This window comes from Alnus glutinosa, chromosome 4 (genome assembly GCF_958979055.1).
Source record: "Alnus glutinosa chromosome 4, dhAlnGlut1.1, whole genome shotgun sequence".
NCBI classification, from domain to species: domain Eukaryota; kingdom Viridiplantae; phylum Streptophyta; class Magnoliopsida; order Fagales; family Betulaceae; genus Alnus; species Alnus glutinosa.
Window position 1 is genome coordinate 19,381,880 of NC_084889.1, and position 11,930 is coordinate 19,393,809.

Consider the following 11,930-nt stretch of genomic DNA (forward strand, 5'->3'; position numbering starts at 1 on the left):
CTGACAAGTATCAGGATTATCAGGTTCCTTGTGATGATCCTGGTTTCATAGATGAGACTGCTTAATGTCTCCCTTTTTGTGATAGACTTGCTGAACAGTCTATCTTCTATGTTGATATTAGGTTTCATTTTATGTACTTCCTGAACATCTTATGTTTTATTTTATGGTTTGTAATATGACTACAATCATGTAGGATACGAGCCGTATGTGGCTCTTATGTTATCGCTTTTGTGTGTATCTATTTGTAAGACATTTTATTATTATAATGCAAAACGAGGTATTTCAGTGAAAGCTCTATATGTATTGAAAGGGAATTGTTCCTATCGGTTTAAAAAAAAAAGAAAAAGAAAAAGAAAAAAGATATTCATATTTTCCGCTGCGAGATTTATCGTCTCTGAATGGTTAATGACGTGTAATTATCCAGATATAATTACTTATGCTCTTTTGTAAAAGCGGGTCGTTACATCTTTGTTCATAATGGAAAAAGGTGAACTCCAAAGGATGTGTGACAAATTGTTTGATCAGTTTGAAAATTGTAAAACTTTTAGCATAAATCATCTTCAAAGACTTGAAAGTTTCAGAAAAGAAAGAAGATTTGTTTATTAAAAAAATTAAGTCTGTAGAAGATGCTCTAATGCACTCAAAACTGCCTTTGGAAAAACCTTGTGGTTATAATATGAGTAATGATAATGCTACATCTTCTTCACATGCTATGCCTGCTTATAGAACTATATTTGTTAAACTTGGCATGTCTACTCATTATACATCTAGTAGAAATGGAGGTAAAAGGTACAAATCTATCTCTACTTGTCATTATTGTGGTATTATTGGTCATACTCGTCCTAATTGTTTTCAATTGCGCTCTTAGAAGCCATGAGATAAAAAGCATGCACCTAGGGATAATGAGCCTGGTATTAGAAATCAGGTCAATAATTTATGTGATCAAGTTAAGCTCATCAGTAAAAAATTAGAGAGTCCTACTTTTTTTGAGAAAAATTATGTCATGTCTAAAAAGGAAAAGAACTCCTCTAATAAACATGTTTGGATTAAAAAAAGTGACAATCTCTATTTAGTTGCTCATACTGCTTTAAAAGTCTCGATACTTGCTTGTGGTATTTGCATAGTGTTTGCTCCAAACATATGACAGGTGACAGGACACTCCTCAAAGATATTTAAATGGGCAGAGGAGGAAGAATTACTTTTGGAGATGGGAGTTAGGCCAAGGTGATTGGCAATGGGCAGATTGACATTCCAGGGATAGAAGTATCTCAAAAGACCCTATATGTAGAAGGTCTCAAGGCAAATCTTCTCAGCATCAGCCAATTGTGTGATGATGACTTGGTTGTCCAGTTCGTAAAAAGGAATGCAACATCTTTGACAACAATGGAAAGTGGCTAATGGGAGGAGAAAGGACTAGTGACAACTGTTATGGCATTCCAGGTCTCTCCTCAGAGTCTTAGATCATCTGCAATAAAGCTACCATTGATGAAAGTGAACTGTGGCATCAATGGTTGGGTCATCTAAACTTCACTAACATGTTCAAGATTGCAAGCAAGGAAGTTGCCAAAGATCTTCCTAAAATGAAAGACACTGGGAAAGGAGTTTGTGGTCCATGCCAGCTAGGAAAATAGACTCGTGCTACTTATAAGAAGACATCAAGTATTCTTACTTCCTGTAATTTAGAACTGATGCATATGGATCTCATGGGTCCCACTCGAACCTCGAGTCTCAGTGGGAGGAAATATATTCTGGTTATTGTAGATGACTATTCCCGGTACACTTGGGCTCTTCTTCTTCATGAAAAATCTGATGCTTTTGAAGTTGCTCAGTAGTTGTTCAAAAAATTTCAGATAGAGCAAAATTGTCACATCATGAGAATTCGCAGTGATCATGGCAGAGAGTTTGAGAATGCTCGGTTTGAAGAATACTATCACTCTTATGGCATTCAACAGGAGTTTTCTTCTCCAATTACTCCTCAACAGAATGGGGTTGTGGAGTGAAAAAAAAATAGAGTTTTAAAGGAGATGGCTTGAGTAATGATTCATTCTAAAAATCTTGCTCATCATTTTTGGGGAGAAGCTATCAACACTGCATGTCATATCATCAATAGAGTCTACTTGAGGCCAGAAACTAGCAAGGCTCCATATGAGATTTGGCGAGGTAAGAAACCCACTGTTAAATATTTTCAGATTTTTGGTAGTAAATGCTATATTTTATGAGACAGGGAAAATCTGGGAAAGTTTGATCCTAAAAGTGATGAAGGCATATTTCTGGGATACTCCACCAACAGTCGTGCCTATAAGATTTATAACACCAGAACAGAAACAGTGATGGAGTCCATCAATGTGGTCATTGATGATGATATTAAGGCACATAGCAACGGGGGATTTCTTAGTCCACCCTAGAGGCACTACCTTTCCCCTTAGATAATGTAAGTGAGACTTCCACTTCAACAGTTGATTCTGTATTTGTTCCTCCTGTCTCTCCTACAGCAGTAGATGTTCTTCCTAATTCAACTGATATTGTGCCTACTAAGGAGACTAATCCTACATCAGATCAAGATCCAGAGCCGATAAATCCTCCAATTGAACCCGCCTCTTGGGTCAAGCTCAATCATCTTTCCAGACAACTTCTTGGGAATCTCAACAAAGGTAGACAGTTGAGAAGTAGAATAATCAATCCCTCTAATGAGGTTGCTAATCAAATGACTTACAATTGCTATCTGGCTCAATTTGAACCAAAGAAAGTGGAGGAAGCCTTGCAAGATGACAGCTGAATTATTGCTATGCATGATGAGTTGCATCAGTTCATTCGTAATGATGTCTGGACTCTAATTTCCAGACCATCTGATCACAATATCATCGGCACAAAGTGGATTTTCAAGAACAAATCAGTCGAACATGGCACGGTGATCTGAAATAAAGCACGGCTTGTTGCTCAAAGGTACACTCAAATTAAAGGGATAGATTTCGACGAAACTTTTGCCCCAGTTGCTCACCTTGAATCTATCAGAATTCTGCTCTCTATATCCTGTCATCTAGGTTTCAAGCTTTATCAGATAGATGTCAAGAGTGCCTTTCTGAATGGCATTCTCCAGGAAGAAGTTTATGTAGAGCAACCAAAAGGATTTCTGGATCCTCACTATCCTCAACATGTCTACAAGCTGAAGAAAGTCTTGTATGGTCTCAAGCAAGCTCCACGAGTGTGGTATGAGAGATTAACCACTTATCTTCAGGATAAAGGGTTCACAAGAGGACAGGCAGATCAGACTCTCTTCATCAGAAATCAATGGAATCACAAACTCATTGCTCAAATCTATGTGGATGATATCATCTTCGGAGCAACCTTAGATTCTCAAGCTCATGAGTTTGCTAAAGAAATGAAACAAGAATTTGAGATGAGTATGATAGGTGAGTTGGCCTATTTTCTGGGGATGCAAGTCAAACAAACCTCTGAAGGGATCTTTATTTCTCAAGCTAAATATGCAAAAGATCCGGTGAAACGTTTTGGTTTGGATGGGAAAAGCCATGCTTGTACTCCCACGAGCACAAGTGTCAAGACTAGTACTGATTTGACAGGCAAGCAAGTAGATCCTACTCTTTACAGAAGTATTATCGGCAGTCTTCTCTACCTGATAGCAAGCCGACCGGATATTGCTTTCAGTGTTGGAGTTTGTGCTCGATTCCAAGCTAATCCTATGGAATCTCATCTCACCGCTGTTAAGCACATCATTAGGTATGTAAATGCCACTGTTCATTATGGTATATATTTTTCTCGAGAAACAAATCTTGTGCTTGTAGGATACTCTGATGCAGATTGGGTTGGAAATGCTGATGATAGGAAAAGCACCTCTGGCGGATGTTTTTATGTTGGTACTAATCTAGTAGCTTGGATGAGTCAGAAACAAGCCTCAATTTTCCTTTCCACTGCGAGGCTGAGTATATTGTTGCTGGAAGTTGTTGTACCCAGTTACTGTGGATGAAGAAATTGCTTTGTGATTATGGCTTCAATCAAGACACGATGGTCATTCACTGTGACAATACCAGTGCTATAAATATTTCCAAGAATCCAGTTTAGCATTCTCGAACCAAGCACATCGACATCCGGCATCATTTCATCCGTGACCTTGTCGAGTTCAGGGAAGTAGCTCTTATTTTTATTCCCTTAGAAAATCAATTGGCTAACATCCTCACCAAACCTCTTGATGGAAGCAGATTTGAATCTCTTAGAAAAGCCATTGGTGTTTGTGACATGTCTTAGGCATGTCTTTGCTTCATGCTCAGATCAGACTCTTCCGTTCTTTTAAGTCTTTTATGTGGGTTGCATGATTTTTTTTGTTTTTTGTTTTTTTTTTTTAAAAAAAAATAAAAAATTGGGGGGATTTGATGCAAGGTTTCTTCTAAAAGTTTTCAGCTATCTTTTGTATATTTCTCTGTTTAGATAAGTTCTCTGTGCTTTGATAGAATATACATTCATATGGTTAAGATTTTAAGTCTGATATGTGCTGAGTTTTCCTGCTGCATCTATTTGATAGATAGTCACTTTTCTCATGTGATGACAATGTGCACTATCCAAGGCTCCCCTAAGGTATTTTTTTTTCTCCTCTAATCTTTTGCTTTTGAAAAGTCTTTTGAGAGTTTTTTTTTTTTTTTTTTTTGTGCTAGGATGGTTAAATTGACTAATTCGCTAGTTGAACCTATAACCCATAAATTTTGGCATTCTTTTTAGGTTGCAGCACCAAGTGATAAAAAGCATTCAAAATTGAATAAATATGGATATTTAAAAAGATCCACTACTTATGAGCTATAAATAGAAACAGTCAGTGACTCAATCATTGCGAAAATAGACGGTCACTAAAGGACGAAGTAAAAGAAAAGTGCTGCAACTTAGGGGTAGTGTATCAGATGAGGGTGACTAGGCCCTAATATAATAATGTTTGACTTTTGACTAATCCAACTATGAAACTTCTCTCTTTAGTAAGTTCAGTTGCTTTAAATCATATTTGCAAAGATCATACCTTATTGAGCAAGTCTTCACACACACACACACACACATTGCATGAGTTTAGTTGACTATTGGAAAAAAATTTATGCAGGGAAATTTATGTTCATTGATTACTAGACTTTTTTTTTTATATGTTTGCGTATTTTTAACAAGCTCTCTAATTGTTTTCTCAGGTTTAGATACATGTGTTTGCTGATTTCTTATTGAAGCCCTAACCTTGCTCTTTTCTCTTATTTTTGGTTAAGGTTTTTATTCATACTCTGTTTACCCTTTGTCATTGTGTGACAAAAAGGGAGAGTATTTTTTTGGTTTTTAGACCAGGAATGTGTTTCCAAACCGGTCAAGTGTTTTTGTCCTAGAATGGCCAAAGGGAGAGTTTGTTAGTATTTTATATTGGCTACATTCTGTATAACAAAAAACACTTTATGTAATGGTTGCGAATTAACAGGATGGTCGGTTCTTAATTCAGAATCTTCATGTATTCAGACAGTGTTCAAATCAAAGCATGTGACTGATCACAAGCTTCTAGAAGATGTCCATGAAGAGTCTTTGCAAATTCCAAGCCAAATCAACCGGTTCCTGTGCAACCTTCCGGACGAGCCTTTGAAGGCGTTCGGACACCCCGCAGTGTCCAGTAGTTTGCTTTGAAGACGTCCGGACGACAGAGCAACACCATCCGGACGGCTAGGTCAATCAGTATTCAACACGAAGTTGGATTTCAAAAGTCGACATTGTTTGGGAAGTCTATGTAAGTATAATCCATCTTCGGTTGGCACAGACCGTCCACCTAACCTCTAAGATGCGGTACGATCCGTCTTCCCTAGGCATGGATTAGCTACGTCTTTAGTAGGATACATACAATCAATGGAAAAGTATAACCCATCTTCGGTTGGTACGAATCATCTACTTAAATTACACTAAACTAGGGTGTAGTACGATTCGTCTTCCCTAGGCATAGCCTATCTAATCCTCTTGATCATATGTCAATTAAACCCGTTGTATAATCATCATTCTCATAATCACAGAAAATAAGAATGATTTGAGTGATTTGAGTTCAATAAAGGTAAAAAGGCTTTTAAGATAAGAGAAGAATTCTACCAATATTGATTATGAATTGAAGAACAATTGCATTAAAAGATGAAGAACAATATCAAATTGTAGCAATTCTCATAATTATACAACCAACATGTATAAATTAAAATTTTCTAAATTAAAATAGAATCAAACCATTGTGCTTGGATAGGGCTACATCAATGCCCTACAAAGGTTTTTAGCTGCTCATGACGCTGCTGCAATGGCCTCCTGCCATGATTACTTCTCTTCAACTCTTCAAGCCTTCAAGAAGTTTTTCTCTAAATTTGTTCTAGGTAGCAGTGCTATTTATAGAGATTAGGAGAGGCTTAGAAGCTCTTGGAATTCCAGAAAAATTGTCTCTTGAGTCTTCTTGTCCAAGTAGGAGATTGAAATTTCAATCCAAGTAGGAAAAGTATTCCAAATTCGTCCAGAATTGTGGTCTTTTATTGCGGGACGATTTTGGCATAGTAAACGTCCGAATTAGAAAAAATATATTTTTGACATATTTGTTAAATTTTTTATTAGCTTTCCAACACCACTAATTTTATTGCAATCAAATATCTGAGTCAAAAGTTATGATCAAAACAATGAGACATGTGCAGAATCCAAATTTGAATCCAATCCGATTTTGACTCTTAGTGGAGAAATTCTGATTTAATCATTCACTTGATTTGATTAAACTTAACAACATCATATAGGTCTTCTATTATGATTGATTAAGCTTAAACATATCTTCTAAGTTTTCTCAAAGTGTGCTTTAAGCCCAAAATCAATAGAATTAATTGCATATTTATTTAAAACCTGAAAACAATAAAACAACACAAAATCAAACAAATAACAATGCCAAGGAATTAACATATGCAAGTTAAGGGGCTTGAATGTGCAACATTCAACGCTTATCACATGGTTTGGCTGCCCCGAAGTGGTTTTTCTCTTCATAGAGTTTTTACTTCATAACAAATATCTTGTCTTATTTAAATTCCGCATTTAAGATATTTTTGTTACACATAAAAACACACTTGGTTAAATTAGAAGTCAATATTTATTTTCATTGACAATTTTAGTTTGCCCGTCGCTTTGTGGATGATAACTGGTGCTTATATTCAATGAAGTGCCTTGCATGCGAAAAAAACTCCTTACAAAAGGAACTAGTGAAGGTGGGATCACGGTCGGACACTATGGAAAGTTGGCATGCCGTGTAATTTAAATACATTGGTAATGAATGCCTGGGCCACAATAGTTGTTGTGTATGGATGGGGCAAAGAGATGAAATGGCTATATTTGGAAAGGAGATCAACCACAACAAAGACCACAGAATGGCCTTGAGAAATAGGCAAGCCTTCCATAAAATCTAAGCTAATGTCAAACCAAATCCTATGAGGAATAGGAAGTGGCTGTAAATAATCTAGCCGGTAGAGTGTTTTCATGCTTATTCTCTGCTGGCATACATAACATTCTCTAATAAAATCTCTTAAAGATTAGCCTTCATGCCTTTCCAGAAAAAATCCCTTCTTGCCTTATGCATAGTCCTCTCATACACTGAGTGACCAACCAACGGATAACTATGAACAAAATGCAGCACTTGAGTCCGAAGGTCCAGATTGTTTCCCAAACAAAGTCCGCCCTTATAAAAAAGCAGTCCATCTCGAAGAGCATATTTTCTAGTATCCAATTGATTAGCATGCCATTTAGTAAGCAATTCCAGCATATCGGGATCCACCTGGTAATGAGCTTTGACCTCTGAAATCTAAGAAGTAGTAGGTATGGACAGAAGAGACAGACTGATATCAACTTCCCAACCTTCTCTGAGAGACAAGGCATCAGCCACCTTGTTCTCAACTCCTTTCTTGTACTATACCTTAAAGCTGTAACCAAGCAGCTTAGTAAGCCACTTCTGCTGACATGGGGTACCAATCTTCTGCTCAAGCAAAAATTTGAGACTTTGTTGATCCGTTTTGACCACAAAGGTATGCCCTAACAAATATGGTCTCCAATTCTGGATGGCCGACACGAGAGCAAAGAGCTCCTTTTCGTAAGTTGATAAATGCAAGGCTATCCCCTTCAAAGCCTTACTTAGAAATGCATTGGGCCGATTATTCTGCATGAGGACAACTCCAATGCCAACTCCACTAGCATCACACTCAATGACGAAGGATCGAGTGAAATTTGGCAAGACCAAAATAGGAGCAATGGGTGACAGCTTCCTCCAACATCTGAAAAGCATGAGTAGCCTCTTCATTCCATTCAAAAGCATTCTTTTTAAGTAAAGAAGTCAATGGAGCAGCAATTGTACCATAATTTCTTATAAACTTCCTATAGTATCCTGTGAGGCTTAAGAAGCCCCTTAAGGATTTTACCTTCTTAGGAAGTGGCCAAGCAACATGGCCTCTATTTTCCCTGGATCAGCTTGCACCCTGTCACTCAAGACTATATATGCCCCAAATAGTCTACTGTATGACAACCAAACTTACACTTTGAACGCTTAGCATAAAGCTTGTGTTCCTTAAGTAAGTTCAATGTAATAGAGAGATGGTTTAAATGTCTGTTAAAGTCTTGACTAAACACAAGGATGTCATAAAAAAAGAAGAAGGATAAATTTCCTCAAATTTAGCTTAAAAACAGAATTCATAAGGCTCTGAAATGTAGATGGAGCATTGGTTAAGCCGAAAGGCATAACCAAAAACTCATAATGGCCTTCGTAGGTGTGAAAAGCTATTTTTGTCATATCTCCCTCCACTACCCTGATCTGGTGATATCCAGATTGCAAATCCAGTTTAGAAAAGACCCTAGACCCCCATAACTCACCCAACAATTCATCTACTACTAGGATAGGGTACTTATCTTTGACGGTGACATTGTTGAGGGAGCAGTAGTCTACGCACATCCTCCAACTAGCATCCGCTTTTCTGACCACCAAGACCGGAGAGGAGAAGGGACTTGTGTTGGGTCTGATAACCCTCAAGGCCAATAGTTCCTTCACAATCCTTTCAATCTCCTCCTTATGATAATAAGGATATCTATATGGACTAACAGATACTACTTGTACCCCTGCCTGCAACGGGATGGAGTGATCATGATCTCGGTGAGGTGGTAACTTAGTAGGTTCTTGGAAAACATCAGCAAAACTCTGCAACAGTTTCTCCAAACTCTGCAATTCAGCTGCATTCCAATGTTGCACAGATTCAATAAGAGACATTTCTGCTGAAGAACTATGGAGCAATTGGAAAATAACTCATTTTTGCCTCGAAATCTTAAATCTGTCAGCATCTTCTAAGCTCCAAACCTGCCCATGCTGGAAACCTTTCAACAAGCATTTTTGGTTAGCAAAAGAGAATTCCATGGTTAGAGCTTGAAAGTCCCAAAGAATGGGGCCCAAAAGCCGTAGCCACTGAATCCCTAGGACAAGATCACATCCGGCCAAAGGTAACACATACAATTGCACTACAAATTCTATTCCCTGCAACTTCAAAGGAGTATGACTACTCTTGCCCAAACTAGTAACCTTCTGACCATTGGCAATCCGGACCTTTATGGCATCCTACCCTTTAGGTTGGATTCCAAGTAAGGTAGCCAAATGTACATCCACAAAGTTATGTGTGCTGCCTGAATAAATCAGCACAATGACCTGCTGATTTTTCAACCATCCTATTAACCTCATGGTTTTAGGAGTGGGAGTTCCGGTAATGGCATTGAGGGAGATTTCTGGCTCCTCCTCAACAACATCCACATAAGTAGCTTCATCATCCTCTCCTATCCCTTCAGCATCTATCTCTTCAATAAGGAATAATTTTGGAACTTCACAGACATGGCCCTGACTCCATTTGGCATCACAGGAGTAACAAAGTCCTTTTGTCCTCCTCTCTCCTCCATCTGAGCAGGAGAAATTTTATGGATTGGAACGATAGCCCTATTGTTATCCCCTCCTTTTATCTACCTCGGTATCATGGAGTTTGGACAAGTCTTTGGTTGCCCTAGCAAAGTCATTTTAGGATTATAGGAGCTAGTCACAGATGAGTACTCCTAAACTGAGTGGAACTCCAAGGACTCTTAGCTAACTTCTTACTATTCAACAACAACTCCTCTTGGATTTTTGCTAAAGAGTAAGCATCAGTAATGGTATTCGGATGAAACATTCTCACAGGAAGTCGAATGTCATCACTCAAACCTCCCAAGAAACAGCTAAGTTTAAGGTAGTCCAATAAACCGATAACACGATTTAGCTAGAGTCTCGAATTGACACTTATACACTTCTACACTAGCAGTTTGTTTCAATTTGACCAAAGCTTCCATAGGATCGTCATATGAACCCTTTCTAAACCTAGTTTGTAGAGTTGTTAAAAATTCAGCCCAATTAGTTAAGGCACGATCATTTTTCAACACCTGAAACCAAACTAAGGCTTTGCCTTCCATATGAAAGCCAGAAATCATAAAACGTTGCCTATCCGCAGTATCATAATAGCCAAAAAAACTGAGTTGTGTGATAGCACCAACCTTCCAGATCCTCACCGTCAAACCGAGGAAAATCTAGGCGTAAAGGCCTAGGCTGGAAAGCCTCACCAGAAGAATGTGAATGGAGTAGCTTATCATCAGAGCGAGTGCTGTCACGGCTGGTTCCAGCATGATCATCACTAGTGCGAGCTCTGTTGCGGCCTTTTCGAGTAGTCTCTTCGCCAGTCTCTGGTTCCTTATTCCTGAGCATAGCTTGAAATTGGCAGATAAGATCCATCTGTAATTGCCGAATCATATCCTCCATCTGTGCTTGATTCTGCTGGAGAGTTTTTTTGAAACCCACCATGTCCATCTGGATCGTGGAAAATCCATCTCGCAGCTCCCGTACTTCCCCAGTCGCCGATCATGTTTGAGTCATCATCGTAGAACAAAGTAGAACATAAGTGATGGATTGAAGCGCTCTGATACCACTTGTAACAGGTCTGATCCTGTTACTGAGATTCTTCAAGCAATTGAGAGGTCAAAAGGAAGAAATTGAGAAAAGAAAAGAGAAGAACAATGGAAGAACAAGCTTAGCGAGCTTTACTGAGAGAATTTGGCAATTTGAGGAGCCAATGAGCCTCAAGATTTAGTTTGTTCACAACTCACCGAATCATGCTCACAAAACTACCCATTCCCCTTTATACAAATGTTTAGCGCCAACCCGCCCCAAACAGGGAATCAAAACAAGTCTTAACGACTAAAAGATTAAATGACAGTGTATGTATAAAAGGCAAAACTTATTTTGCATGCGCCCTCAGCTCCAGCTAGCCAACAACAGCTTATTAAACCTGTCACGAGTCCATTGCCACTCCACGTGTCCATCCAGGTGGCGAGCTCATTGGAAGCTCGTTATAGGTGTAAACGTAGAAATAGTCATATGTGGTGAATATATAGATGAAACGATAGAATTTATTATCATGAATTAAATGTATTGACATATACCTCATTAGTTTTTATAAATTATCGTAGAAGTAAACTAGAAGTAAATTTAGAATTTTGCCTCTGTTTTGATGTTTCTTTTTCCTATGAGTTGTTTGTGAATGCACGTGGCTGGCTTGGTTGTCTTCTAAAAGGAGCTGGAAGCTTTTAACCATGCCAACAAGCTGGGCTTGGACATAGTTTCAACATTTTCTCACATCTAGTATTCAAATGGAATGTTAGCTACCCATTTGTTTAACTTTTGTACTGGTGATCATCAATATGACCCAATCATAATGCAAAACTGAAATTTCATGAATCTAAACTGTAAGTTTGGAAAACTGTTTTGGTTTTACATAACTTAATATATTGATGTATATATATTATATACAAGAGATTTCAAATGAAACAAAACGTGTTGCAAGATAATTAACTGGTTTGAA

The 11,930-nt window shown here is 38.1% G+C and overlaps 1 protein-coding gene across 1 annotated transcript; it reads right to left on the minus strand.

The window, feature by feature from the left end:
* Nucleotides 1–7,549: 7,549 nt before the first annotated feature.
* Nucleotides 7,550–9,274, minus strand: LOC133866197 (uncharacterized). Its single transcript, XM_062302737.1, has 4 exons — nt 8,884–9,274; nt 8,436–8,505; nt 7,937–8,291; nt 7,550–7,825 (listed from the first exon to the last, which is right to left on the minus strand). The coding sequence occupies exons 1-4, from the start codon at nt 9,272–9,274 to the stop codon at nt 7,550–7,552; spliced, it is 1,092 nt and encodes a 363-aa protein (XP_062158721.1).
* Between the last annotated feature and the right edge of the window lie 2,656 nt (nt 9,275–11,930).